The following is a 14553-nucleotide window of genomic DNA, read 5'->3' on the forward strand; positions in this document are numbered from 1 at the left end:
TATGTTTGTATGTTGTCATCTTCGCCGAGAGGGGATCGTTCCGCTTCGGCTGTCTCATGGCTGTCGGCGTGCTGTCAATGCCTTTCAAAAGACGTCTCATTCACTCACAGACCGTGTTCCGTCCCGCTCTCTGTCTCTCTCACTCTCCTACCATATGCCCGTTTATTTTTGAGGTTTCGACCCGGCTGATTCCCTCTGGTATCCAGAAGATGATACGATAAGTCGCCTGCCTTATTTCCCTTCTTTTCGGGGGATAGACCAACAAACGTAAATAATCAACACCGTGTGCCCAGGCAAGCTGGCTGCCTGCAAGTAGGGGAAAGAGGGGCATAACGCCCCGGCTAAGCATATGTGGTCATAAACCTCAAATGAAGCTTATTTTAAAGTCGTATTCTGCCTTGGAGAACAGTTTACTCCATTACCTAAGAGACTTCAACTTTTGGACCGCGTACCCACAAAATTTCCCATTCAAATAAACAATTCAAAAAAGTGTTACTTTTTAGGTGCCGGAAAACTGCAGGAGGCAAAACGCCTTTTTGGGTGAGGCAAAACGCCCGCTGGCATTTCCCGCTTTGACTTGTTGTGAAATACCAAGGGGCTCCATGGACCTCTTCCCAGCAGCAAATGAAGGAGTAGGAGGCGCGTGGTAGTTCCATGGGTTGATTCCATATAATCAGCGCGCAATGTCTTAATTTCTGCGCGCTGCAAATTAGGGAATCTTTCGAAATGTGGAAAATCGTCGTTTTTCACGCTTTTCTTTCGACAATAGTAGCCGTTCTTGGGCTTAACCTGCTCAGTTTGAGTTCTAGTTTGTTTGCATCTAACGAAAACCTCCACAATATGATGAAATCGCGTGAAGGCGTTTTGCCCCCGGGGGGCGTTATGCCCGCAGTTCCCCTACTGGGCTAAGACAAAGCCAACAGCTCACAAACTCAGGGTGGCCGGGGAAGACATCCGAAAAGAAGGTCAGATCCCAAAGAAGCCGGTTGACTCTTCAAAACCGGCCATTAGATTCATTATTTATTTAGCTTGTTGCGTTGGTTGTCAGTTTCTTTTTGCTTTTGTTTTCCTCCGCCTGGCAATGTTTTGGGGAAATAGAGTGAATCAAAGGTAATTTGGCTGAGAGCGAAGGCTGTCGATGGTGATGATGATGGTGGTGATGAAAGATGAAAAGACAATATTTGACGATATAGGGTATGTGTACCATTCCTTGGCCTAATTTGCAAGCCGCCTTGACAATTTTGACCATAACTCATGAATTAATAGTACTAGAAATAATATGTTGACCCTATTACACACTCTAGGCAATGCATGTTTCACCAATTGGAAGTAAACTAACGTAAATATTCAAGAATTTACTTAATTAAGCTGAAAAGATTCGATGCGATGGTATGCAACGTTGGTCTATGGTACAAAAATTGGCCTATTAGTGGATACAACGTTGGCCTATTGCTTTTCATGCACTAGAACCACTTATTATCTCATTTTTTCAATATTTCTGCTGAAGTATTATCTCTGTTTGTTCACCAATCATACTTTAAATTACATTTTCGGAGCCAAATTTTCAAAAAACTATAAATGAATCACTTTAACTAAAGTTCTTTCTTAATCTAGTAACGAAAACAACGCAACCCTATTATTGTGTTATATTTTTACAATCACCGTACACAAAGTCTTTCTTCCTGTTCGTTCTTTCTGGTTCTTATGCTAGAAATGTTGTTGACGTCTTTTTAACCTTTTTTTGACGTCACTTTACTGATGGGCCAAGATTTGGGTACATAGTGAAAAAAATGTCCTCAATATTCGGCCCACATTAAATTTGTAAAATAGTTATTATTCGTTTAAAACAAATACACAAGTTCAAAATAGCATCTTTAACCGTCGCATCAAATGTTCAGTTATTGAAAAGTCAATTCGAAATGTTCAAAAATCATGCAATTTATGATCATGTGTATAGACTACCCACTAAGCCGAAGAATCATGGCGTCTACGAAAGATAAACAAAGTGACATTTTCATTCAATTTTAATGCTCCAAAGTGCTAAAATTGAAACGAAATGTTACAGTTGTTTGGCGCATAGCTTTTCCGATATCCAGTTATGCGTGTTTGTTTGAGTTTTTGGTTTACATTGAGATAGGCCGAACGAGGGGGCTATGCCAACGAAGCATCCCGATACCCTATTAACACTTGAAGTGATTATTACAAGCGGGTGTGAGTCGAGGTGTGGTTTTGAAGGGGGTTTGGAGAGATCGCGGAGGTGTGTTCAAGTCAAGTGGGATAATACGATCTACGGAGTTGATGACAATAAATTATTTAATTTGAAGCGGATTGTGGTTTTTGTGGCAGAGAAATTAGGCTTATAGACTGCTTACTTTTGACTGAGCTTGTGCAGGTTGATTAAAAGGTTTCATTTTGGTTTTATTTTTCTTTGCAGTTGTTGGTTGGTGGTGGACAGACGACAACCGCCAGTTCACAGTCACCAATCTCGGCCACGAATGCTCCATCATTGAGCCCGGGTGGTTCAGCAACAGGCGCGCCATCAGGTGCCTTAAGCCCCGGGGCTGTCTCACAAACCTCAAATAATGCGCCACCGGCAACCTCCTGCTGTGAGAATGGCAGGCCTATTATGACCGATCCTGTATCAGGACAAACCGTATGCTCCTGCCAATATGATTCAGCCCGGTTAGCACTGTCCAGCTACTCCCGGATACCAACCGGTAGTGTTGGTGTGTATGGTACTCCCTATCCTTCAACCGAGCAGAACCCTTACCCGAGCATCGGAGTAGATAGTTCAGCATTTTATTCACCTCTTGTAAGTACGACAGATTATTTTCACAGAAATCGTATAGAAATAAGCACATTAATTTCAAAGACTAACCAGAGTGATATCACAAGTGCTTTTTATAACACGATCCTAATATCGTTATACCTAGAGATTTATTACGATGAAAGAAAATGTGCTACACAGACGCACAATACTGTTCAGTTTTTGACGCATTTTAGCCTTATTGTGAATGTTTAGAATATCCGTATATATTAAGATGAAATACGAGGAAAAGGTTTAGGAAAAACTTGTCGAAAGACAAACGACAAAAATTTTCACGTTTCAAAGTATTTTGTACATTTTTTTTTATTTCTTCATTTATATGTTTGTTAGATGTTTCCCTCTCAGTTATTTTGAGTGACTGAACTAAATTTTTGATTAAACTAGAACAACTTTCGTCCAGCAAAAATGGATTTTTTTTTTTATCTTTTCAGAACATCTCGGATGTTCTGAACATCATTATCACCGATACGTTTGCCAGACGCGAATGCCACATAAGTGGTAAAGTGTCTTTAATAAATATTAATAATAATAATTAGCACCGATTAACGAAACTACCGAAATACAGTCAGACTTAAGTTGGAAATCTCTCCAGCATGTGGCGCTGTACATCCTTTCATTAACTGCAGTTCCAGGAATTCCTCTTCAAATTCCTTTAGATTTGCTTGTGATTTCACCCAGGAGTTCCTGATGGAGTGCCTCATGCAATACATCCTGGAATTTATCCGAGAATGTCTTAGAGAGTTCCTCCAGAGATTTTTCCATTCTTTGATCCCTCCATAAATTCCTACTGAGTTTTATATCTATTAGGATTTATCTAAGAATGCTAGCTGCAGTTGCTCCAGAAGTTCTTGATATCATTCATCCAGGTATTTTCCCTGTGGTTTCTCTAAGGATTTCTTTAGTATTCATCGTGCAATTCCAGACATTTTCCCCAGGATTCTTTCTGTCATTCTTCTGAAATTTCTTACTGAGATACCTCCAGCCACTTTTGATAGAATCTCTCAAAAAAAAAAAAAAATGCTCAAATAAATGAAAAAAATCCTGTAAACACAGCCGCACTATGATTCGAACCGTGCAAACATCCAACTGATCGGTTCATCCGTTCGTGAGTTTCAATGCCTCAAAAGAAAATCATATTTATTTTTATATATAGAGAAGAATATATAATTTGTGATTGCATGGTTTTTGTCTACAATATGTAGGAAAGACAATCGTTGATAAAAACAAACCAATTAGGATATCATACTATTTCCACGAACAGAGTCAGTTTCATTTACTTAGGGTGCACATCTTGGTTAAAATATTCTGCCATGTAGTTATTAAAAACTCATGCTTAAGGCGAAACTGGAAGGATTTCCTCATTTTTTTTGGTTTTTGCTTTTTTATTAAATAACGAAGCAATATTTTCAAAATCGGTTTTCGTACACATGTAGAGTATGGAACAAGGTTTCTTCTGATTTTTTTTGTGGTGGAAAATGTTTTCCATTTTTGCAGAAATCATTTTTTTGTAAAATTTTGCTCAAAGATACCTTTCATACTCTACATGTGTACGAAAACCGATTTTAGAAATATTGCTTCGTTATTTCTGTTATTCTGTTATTCTGTTATTCTGTTATTCTGTTATTCTGTTATTCTGTTATTCTGTTATTCTGTTATTCTGTTATTCTGTTATTCTGTTATTCTGTTATTCTGTTATTCTGTTATTCTGTTATTCTGTTATTCTGTTATTCTGTTATTCTGTTATTCTGTTATTCTGTTATTCTGTTATTCTGTTATTCTGTTATAATCAACGCACCCCCTGGCCGTGGCCAATCTGCGTTGTTTCGCTGGGCGATACGTCTACCAGTAGACTTGTATCTGCCCTATGCTAAACCGATTAGCATATCAAGTCCTTTCCACTGATGAGTAGGCTCGAATGTCCCGCCCCTTCCTATAACCCATAGGGGGAAATAAGGAGTTTCCAGTTTCAAGTATTGTATTGATTATGACACCAAATCTTTCTATTCCTTGGGAAAAAAATCACTAGACTTGGATTATCGGACTACTATTAATAATGAACATAATTAAGATACAAGTTTACATAAACAATTGTAAAAGCAGTGTTAGATACTTCAAAGTGAATTGAAAAATGTGAATAAGATAAATTGTAAACTATTATTTATTTTTAAGATAAATTGAGACACTATTTCAATAGTGTCATAAATAAAGGCGCAAACAAACAAATAATTGATATTAAAGTATGCATATTGCATTATCTATTAGCAAAGTAGTAGAAAGAGTTGGGTGCCTTATTATAAAATTGTTGTACTTATCTTGTGTGTTTCGGACCAGTCCCGTTTGTGTTGGATATTAGGACACTTCTTGCTTCAAAACGGTCGTTTCTGGAATGGAAAGAGAATAATTGGCCGCACAACTCAGCAAATGGGCGGCCCGCACATATTAGTATAATGTTGCAATGATTGAAAATAATCTATATATATAAAAATGAGTTAGAAGTCCCTTTGAGGCAACAAAACTCAAGAACGGATGAACCGATCAGCTTGACTCTTGCACGGTTCGGTTCGTATTCGTGTTGGCTGTGTTTATATGTATTAAAAGTTACGAAAATCAATTAGAAAAGTAAGAAAATTGATAAATTACTGATTTTTCATGAACTGGGAAAAAAATCAACACGATCTAAAATGAAATCAACCTAGAGTGCGGTGCTATTTTGAGCTCAACAGTTGTCAAACCTCCACAAGACGGCAAGACCACGGTGTACAATATTTATGCCGTGGGCAAGACAAAGTTTGCCGGGCCAGCTAGTAGAGTATAATTGTTAATCTATATGAATACTGCTACTAGTTCAGGTTTCTCACCCTCCACGATTCTCTAGATACTGTTATAGCGTGTTTGTTGTAAATTTGTTAATAAGTGAAGCCTCCAGTAATTCAAAATTTCATGTAGCGAAGATCTTGAGTGGATAGCATTCATTGATAATGATAGTGATTATTTTAATATGGCTTAATAAAAATTACTATTCAAATATTTTAAATCGGATTCGTCAATAAAATTATTGTTCATAAAATAATTAACCATGCGAATAATAACATGATATAAGAGCTCTCGTGTTTCAATTAATGCTGTCATACTATCTACCAAATCTTACAAAGAGGATTGAGGAAGTTATATAGATACTGGCTATATGAAATACTACTAATTACTATACATCTTCAAATGGATAGTGTAACTACAGAAAACTACAGAAGAGTTAGCGGTATTTGTATTACATATTGAAGTGATATACCCAATGGGTGCCCCAGAAATAAAAATCCATTAATTTGATTCAACTAGGAGTTCGTTCATAAATCATATATACTTCATGAGAAGAGGCAAAGTTGTAACTTCATGCAATTTTGGTTTTGCATGGACAAAACTTTATGAGGGATCGGTCTATATGTTTATGAACGGACTCTAATATATGGATTTGCAGCATAGCTGAGCCTTTCCGCCATAAGACTGACGAAAACCAATAGTTTGTAATGAAATTGTCCGCGTGGATTTGTAGTACTGAATCAATTGCTCGACATGACCCTATGTCTCACATACGATTATGCTAATGACTCATTAAAAGATTAAAATCTGATACTCATCTCATGTTTGTCTTCAAAACCTTGTCATATTTAGAAAATGTATGCTTTTAAGGCTTAGCTCTTAAGGACAAGGTATTTGGAGTACATAGCTCAAAATTTATAGAGCACCGTTTTTTAGAACCGATGAACGGATTTGGATGAAAATGCATCACGCTAATTGTTCAGTGGTTGTCAACAGCGTGATGCATTTTAATCCATATCCGTTCAACGGTTCTAAAAAACGGTGCTCTAGAAATTTTGAGCAATGTACTCCAAATACCTTGTCCTTAAGCTATCTTAATAATTTTACTATTTACTGACTAGATAGCCAAAGTGAGAATTCACAGAGAATGAGATCATTTATAGTACTACAGCACCATAGGAGATCACTCACACTGCGTTTTCATAGAACGGCATTTTGTTCTACTAATAACAAACAGATGCTACTGATCTCCCTTAGCATAGATCCGCAGCCTAATGCACGCGCCCTGTCGGATTTCATAAGCCTCGGAGATTATTACCACCTTCAATGGTATTCCCATATACTATCCCACATTATTGTCCCATCAAGGGTCTGACTGGGCTCATAACCCCCCTCAGTGGTAATATTCTCACCAGCTTGGAATTATATTTTCCCGGTACATAAGTGATTTCGACAACATACCGTTACACTATGCCGTAGTATAATTGGAATCACTATATCAGAGGTTTGAATTATCTGATTTTAAAATTTACCATTGAATCTACATTCAGTTCAACCAATCAACACTGCAAAGCACAATGGTCATATGACGAAAATCAATGCTTCCTGGAAGATATAAACCAAGCCCAGGGTAGAAATATTGCTTCGTTATTTAATAAAAAATAAAAAACTAAAAAAGTGAGGAAATGCTTCCAGTTTCGTCTTTTAATTATGAAAATGACCAGCTACTGTGATATTTAGTTTTTCAAATGCTAACAATATTGTTGCCCAAATCCTGCTCTTTCATTTCGAAGCTGTAATTGTATTTAGGCTAAGAACTGCTAAACATCAAACAACATACAAAAAACTAAATATTTCAAAAACTTGTCACATCTATGGAAAAAGAATGGAAAAACGTACAGCTCGTGAGTGGATGCTGTGAATTGTGCACCCTCCAACGGGCATGTGGTACGACAAAAATGTAACCTTCTTTCGCTATTAGCCAACATACCAACCAACAGCCGTCTAGCCAAGTAGAGGATAGAGTGTAGTGCTGGTGGGGGGACGGACGGTGGACAAATACAAGTAAGTTAAGCTCCCCAACCAGAAGACAAATGATCTTCATGAAAAGCTATGAAAAAGTGTAGCGAAACATACACTGAATTTTAAAATATGTTTGTACAACAAATTCAGCCGGTCGTCTTGCTGCGGCAGTGGCAGCTTATCCTCTCGCAGAGCTACTCCCATACTTGTACGCCAGTGGTGAAAGCGGAACGAAGACTGAGTTGTTGCTCATATTCTCGTCCTCGGGGTGCTCTCCCACTCTGATGAGGTTTGCTAGGAGTGGCCTTCAGTTTGTCGTCTCAGCATGTTCATCAAAACATATATACCATCATATTTGTACCAGACGTGATGGCTGGTGAAATATATCAACTTGCACAATAACATCAATTAATAAGAATTATTTTCTATTTCGATTGGATTTTTGCTATTATTTTGTGAGATAGTTATAGATTATTTATATCATTGACTATGCTGTAAACAACTGTTCGTAGACTTTTGTTCATACAAAATGTTCGAAATTTGTATAGAGCGTAGACTTTGGTTTTACCAAAATATTTTCCAGAACATCTGTAAGAAAATTTTCAGTAATCGTAGACGAACCATGGATATGGATAATTACCAGGAGGAATTCCTATCTGCATTTGAGCTTTTGTTGGAATCTCTGGAAGAATTCCTGCTGGAGTTACAGAATATCTGCTGAAATTTCGTCGAGGAAAATATGGAAGATTATCTAATAAAATCCTTAGCGAAATATCAGGAATAAATACCTGGACACTAAAAAAAATGAATATTACAATATACCTAATCTTTATAAATGACGCATTGCCATATGCCGTACAGGCCCGGATTTAAGGGGTGGCAAAGGGAGCAAGTGCCCCGGCCCCCCCGATGAAGGGGGCCCCCCAATAATTCAAAATACAACTTATATTTTTCAACGAAACCATATAAAATTCATGTCAATGGGCGTTCATATTTTAAACTGGGCCCCTATAGCATCAGCTGTTAAGGCGTGGACATTCAGCATGACCATACTAAGGTTGACGCGTTCAATTCCCGGTCGGTCCAGAAACTTCTCGTAAAGGAAAATCCTTGACTTCCTTAGAAAAAGGGTGTCTTCGTGCCTGTCACACGATATACACATTCTAAATGGCCATTGACTAAGGAAACTCTTTGTTAATAACAGTTCCACAGTTACTGTGGAAGTGCACATGAAACTGGATTTTCTCTCAAGAATAATTCAAAATCAAAAGTTTCATAATTTTTGGTGCAGTATTAAAAAAAAGCGCGATTTTCTCTAAAAACCCTTGAAAGTTCTTATCGAGTGGAAACACTTTTCTGTGACTTCAAGTTGCTACAAAAAGTGTCTCTAAACAGAGTTCATGAAAGATTTGAGAGTATCTTTAAGAGTAATTGTACATCAATATAAATTTCAATAGTTTCACAAATTTATCTATTATTTCACAATGATAATACATACGTCTGTTGATTATGATTATATTCTGAAAACAAATGCCTAATACTCATTTGCATCAGTTCGTTGCTATCACGGGAAAGAGAAGATGATGAATTCTGGAGATGTTTTGGAGTTAATGCTAGTTTTGAAAACCGAGTGTCCTCGAAACAGTAGCTTTCCATATCATCATGTTGGGTTTTACTGAATATATTAAGATTTATTGCTACAGTTGTTCCCAAAAGACTGTATAATTTGAATCTTGAAATTTTCATCGATCTCGTGCAATCTCAAATAAAGTTGCTCCATGTATTAGTAGATTTTTAACTGAACGCTATGTTCTCAAACTTGCATAAATGTTTTCAATTCGGATGAAAGTTTAAAATGCATGTACTATCTGAACAAGATGTCATTTACGCTACCATTTTGACATTTGAGCCAAATATCAAATTAAATGTTCGAATAATTTTCTATTCGGCGGAATTTTTGAGAAGTTCAGAAATCAGAAGTTTTCAATACATATTAGGCCCAAAACAGTAAACATTAAAAATATAATAATACATAAGATTAAGAAAAAAGACGTCATTTTATGGTTCATTTTTTCAAAATTTTGATTCTGGGGGGCCACTTTATAGGGTTTGCCCCGGGCCCCCAGAGGCCTAAATCCGGCACTGATGCCGTAGAATAAAATATGACTGATTTTTGTGTCATGGATCGCTTCCTAAAGATGTTATTAACTTGTTATGCTCAGCAAATTTTTGTCTCATGTACAATGTTTTAAGATACGCTAACTGTTTTCTGAAGGGAATGACTCAGTTATCAATATTTAATGACATAAAATTACACGTCCTTAAACATAAACAGCGATGTACGCGCCAAACGTCAAAATGTAAAGAAATTTGCATTCAGCTCAATGCAGAGCAGTGAAGAAATATACGCCTCCGGCAGATTCAAAATAAGGGGCTGTCCATAAACCACGTGGTCATTAGGGGGGGTTCGGCCAATCACCATTTTGTATGGACAAATAAAAAAATTTGTATGGACCAATGACCACGCGGGGGGGGGGGGGGGGGTGGGGTAAAAAGTCCCAAAAAAATGACCACGTGGTTTATGGACAGCCCCTAAGTGGAAAAAAAGTCCTGAAGCGGCAGTGTTTTCGCCACATGCTGCGGCAAGAAATTATATTATTTTTTCGGATCTAATTGTTATCTTATGTGTTTTGTTAAACTAAATCTTGTGAAAAACTGACGAAAATACCTAAAGAATAACAGTAAGAAAGTCGGGCAACTAGCTCGGTAATGGGATCCTGTGTGCGGGGAAGTGGCGGGAGATTTTGTTTCACGAATCACTTACGGAGGATTCTCAATATGTCAGGTTTTTTTTTACCTGGGGGATACGTATCACGTAAAAAAAAGTCAGTTCAAATTTAAAAAAAGCGCATAAAAAAATTTCTCGACGAATCATGCAAAAATAAGACGATGAATTTTTTTATATGGAGTTTTTATTTACGCGACCGCGTCAATCAAAACCGTGTAAGAAGAGACCTGACTGTATTAGTGTTTGAGTGTTTGAAACAACGGTGGTGATGACAAATCTACATCGGATCGGGTTAGTGCTTTTTGGGAATTATTTGTGATTAGATGGGAAAACAGTTAAATACTCAGTAAACATAACCTTAAAATACACATCATGCCGTAAAGATTTTTAGCCGTCCATATACCACGTGGACAGAAAAATCGTGATTTTTGACCCCCTCCCCCCTCCCCGTGGACAAGCGTGGACTTTACACTGACCCCTACCCCCCTCCCCTAATGTACACGTGGACTTCAGAAAAAAATATTGCGATTTTTATGATTAAAAAAAAAAACAGTGATTTTCAAATTTTTTAAGTTATTTTTCTGAAAATGATGCAATGAATAAAATATATTTTCTTAATTTTATATATTACGAATATTTTCGTATTACAAATTATCTACATAGGCTACCATGGCTCTCTGAATGTCCAACTCATGATTGTCTCATATTCTTAAATGACTTTTATGCTTTTATATACTATCTATCACAGATTGTATTTTTTTAGATCATTGCCAAAAAACATTTATTACTGCAACGTTTTGCAGTGCATAGTTTCTAAACTCACTCATAATGATATGATTTTGAACTTAATGTTCTATAAATTATTTTATACTAGTTGTCCCGGCAAACGTCGTTCTGCCTGTCTACTGTGTTTTTTGACATGCAGCTCTGTAGAAAAATGCCCCGCAAAATGGAATTTCAAACTTTCTAGATTTTGGTGCGTTCCCGGTCGATTTTCTCAATTATTTTTTCGTACGAACACGTCGGAGCCCTGCACAAATAAAACGCTGAAAGAATGCTGTTGATCTGTAGGCCCGTTCCCGAGCCTATTCGTGACATACAAACACCATTCCATTTTTATTTATATAGCTTTCAAAGGATATAACCTGCAAAATTTCTTGATTTAAAGTATATGTATACAGATTTACAGATAGAATTAAAAATGATATAAACCTCTAGTAATCCTAGCAGAGTTTTGACGAAAATTTTAGATACTAAACAGTTTGAAATCCTAATAGTTTTTCAAGAATGTTGTCATTATATTTCAAATTTGGTTTAAGAAGTTATGTTTTTATCCTTTGAGTAGTCGTCGCGAACTAAAAACAAGTTATTTAATTAAAATAATATAATAGACAACTGTCATGAAGTAGAATCACATCAATAATACAACATAACTTGTTACACTGATGATTCTTTTTTTTCTTATATCAATATTGTCCACGTGGACATTTGACAAACCCCCACCCCCCTCTCCGTGGACAAGCGTGGACTTTTCTCAGACCCCCTCCCCCCTCTAAGTTGTCCACGTGGTATATGGACGGCCCCTTATTACATGACGCGATATTTTTCTTATCGCTACTTTTCTCTTGTAATTTTAAGAGTGAACGTAGTTGTACGTCTGAAACAAACGTATTTTCACGTCATTCTACTCGCTGCAATATGTCGGCGTAAAATGACGTAAAATTACGCATATTTTTCGAAGTGTGTGGGTATCCTAAATCTTGAATTTCTTAAGGAATAAGGGTCGATTTCTTCACCCTGGCTTAGGCGTTAAGCCAGGTTTGACTATATGGGTAAGCCTGGCTTACGAGTTAAGCCGAGGTGAAGAAATCGGCCTTAAAAGAAATATTTAAATGAATGCGTAAAAAATTCTCAGGATTAGTTTCAAAACATTCTCTTGTGAACACAACACGTTTAGGAATTTTTAGAAAGGATATTTAGAAAGAACTTTCACTAGAACTTTAAACGCATATTGTTTTTGCTTTGCTCAATAAAAACCTAAAGTTGTTCCTCAAAAAAGAATAGTAGATAAATCCCCTAGAGACATCATGGTAAATGTTCAAAATAAACTAGAGAATCCTGATTTTTTGAGATTATGGAAAAACTAAAAAAAAAAATGAGCAATCTTAAATATTGAAATTGGTGAAATCTTGATAACATTCAAGAAAACAATAGCATCATTTTGTTTACTTCTAGCCTTAGACTTTTTCGGCGCCCCTCTGAGGCTGTCGCCCTTGGAGACGAGCTTGGTGGTCTAGTGGCTACCACTTCTGATTCATATGCAGAAGGTCCTGGGTTCAATCCCTGGCTCATCCTTATCCTCCTACTTTGTATCTTTCTACCTTCTTTCTCTCTCTATATATACATCTCATGTATAATCGTATGTTCGTAGCGATCGCTAGAACTAGAAACGGATTAAAAAAGCCGTTTCCCTTCCTTCCAGCTTTCATCACAGCACAGTGGCAATCTATCATATAACGCCTACAAGTTATGCAAACAAGCGAACTGTGCCGTGCTTCACAGTAATCTTCACACAATCAATCACTTTACGCCTGGCATCCATGGACCAATGCATGAGCCCTTTGCCAAAAATAGCCACTCCTCGAGTCCACGTGCTACCTCATCTGTATTTCCGAGATGATATGAAAGAGAGCCGATGAAACGGCGTTCCATTCCAAATCATCTCCACACATTCTTTTTCTTTAAAAAGCATTCCTCGCTTTCTTGATCCGAGCAATTATACCGATCTTGATGTTACCATTGGACGCCATTTGGCTACCAAGATAAATATTGGAAGCTTTCAATATTCTCCACTGATTGCCAAGCTGCCGTAAAGCTGGTAGGGTTGAACGTATTTCCATCTAACTGGTTTGCTATGCCGTCAATGCCGTGCATAGTCATTTTGCATGGAGGAGAATCAATTTCAGTTGGATTCGGGTTTACGTTGTCAAATGTTTGGTACATTTTGATAGATATTTGTTGGTGAGATCGTTCCATAATATTTAAAAATATAAAATATGACTTATGAAATAAGAAATTATGTTTTTCATGCATTAACCCAACAATTATGTGATTGTTCCTCAGTGTTATTTTTAGCTACACATTACAGTTAGCTCGGTCTCCTTTGGCTAACCGACGTACCCCTCTGGGTTCCGTTTAAATTCGGAAACGATAATCCAACTTGACCAACCGGTGCATTCTATGAAACGATAGTAATTTCCGGTTGTTCTGTCAAACTTTTCATCAAAGTCGTGTGAAAATCGAAGAAAATAGAGCCAAATGGACATAAAAAATAGAGTGCGCAAATAGGTCAGAGATGTAAAGGTTAATTCAATTGAAAGCTTTTACATTTTCATAAAATTCAAACTTTGCTTCAACAACTACCAGCTTTTATGATCAATTATATTAACATATTGCATCTATACAAATTGGTTGCCTTCATTTAATATTCATTCCATCCACTACCATTCCAGTTAAAAATCAATTCAGAAGACATGTCTCAAACATTCGGGTTTCAGAAAATTTCGTCTGTTCAGTGCCAACCCCGCCAATTTTATTTCGCAGAAATCAACCTCAAATTCCTAGACTTGAGGTCCATTGTTTTCCACTCGACTCACGATCTTTCACTGCCGAAAACATTCCAAAATAACCCTTCTACCGGGATTGCCAGCCGATTAAATTGCCAATCGGGCAACCACCAACCATCCAACCAATCCAGATAGTTCACACCGATTGTGTGAATCCGGCAATAATGTATATAAATCGCATTTGTAATCTCCACCACACGAAACGGAACGGGGTCTTCGTCTTCCGCTCCTACTTCTTCTTCCTCATTCACCATGGTCGTCATCGAGGTGGCGAGTTTTGGTCCCTTCGTCGAGAATGCCACACTCCTCCACCCGGCAGCACGATTTTTTCAACAACAAAAAACATTCCAGCTTTGGGTCCGTTTTGGATTTAGAACGGATGCAAAAACATAAAAACCAAATCGAATCCATGGGGAAAAACGCGCGAAGAATATGCCGAACAGCAGCCAGCCGCCAAGAGGAAGAAAAAGTGAGAA

At 37.3% G+C, this 14553-nt stretch overlaps 1 protein-coding gene across 3 annotated transcripts in view; it reads left to right on the plus strand.

Moving 5' to 3' along the window:
* The window catches only part of LOC109415156 (homeobox protein araucan), a 271454-nt gene that overhangs the window by 164119 nt on the left and 92782 nt on the right, over nt 1-14553 (plus strand). For all 3 annotated transcript variants that reach the window (XM_062851959.1, XM_062851960.1, XM_062851961.1), the window contains one exon: nt 2435-2812. In XM_062851959.1, the coding sequence (XP_062707943.1) occupies nt 2435-2812 (378 nt within the window). The remainder of the gene's footprint in view (nt 1-2434; nt 2813-14553) is intronic.

This window comes from Aedes albopictus, chromosome 2 (assembly GCF_035046485.1).
Source record: "Aedes albopictus strain Foshan chromosome 2, AalbF5, whole genome shotgun sequence".
In the NCBI taxonomy this organism is placed as follows: Eukaryota; Metazoa; Arthropoda; class Insecta; order Diptera; family Culicidae; genus Aedes; species Aedes albopictus.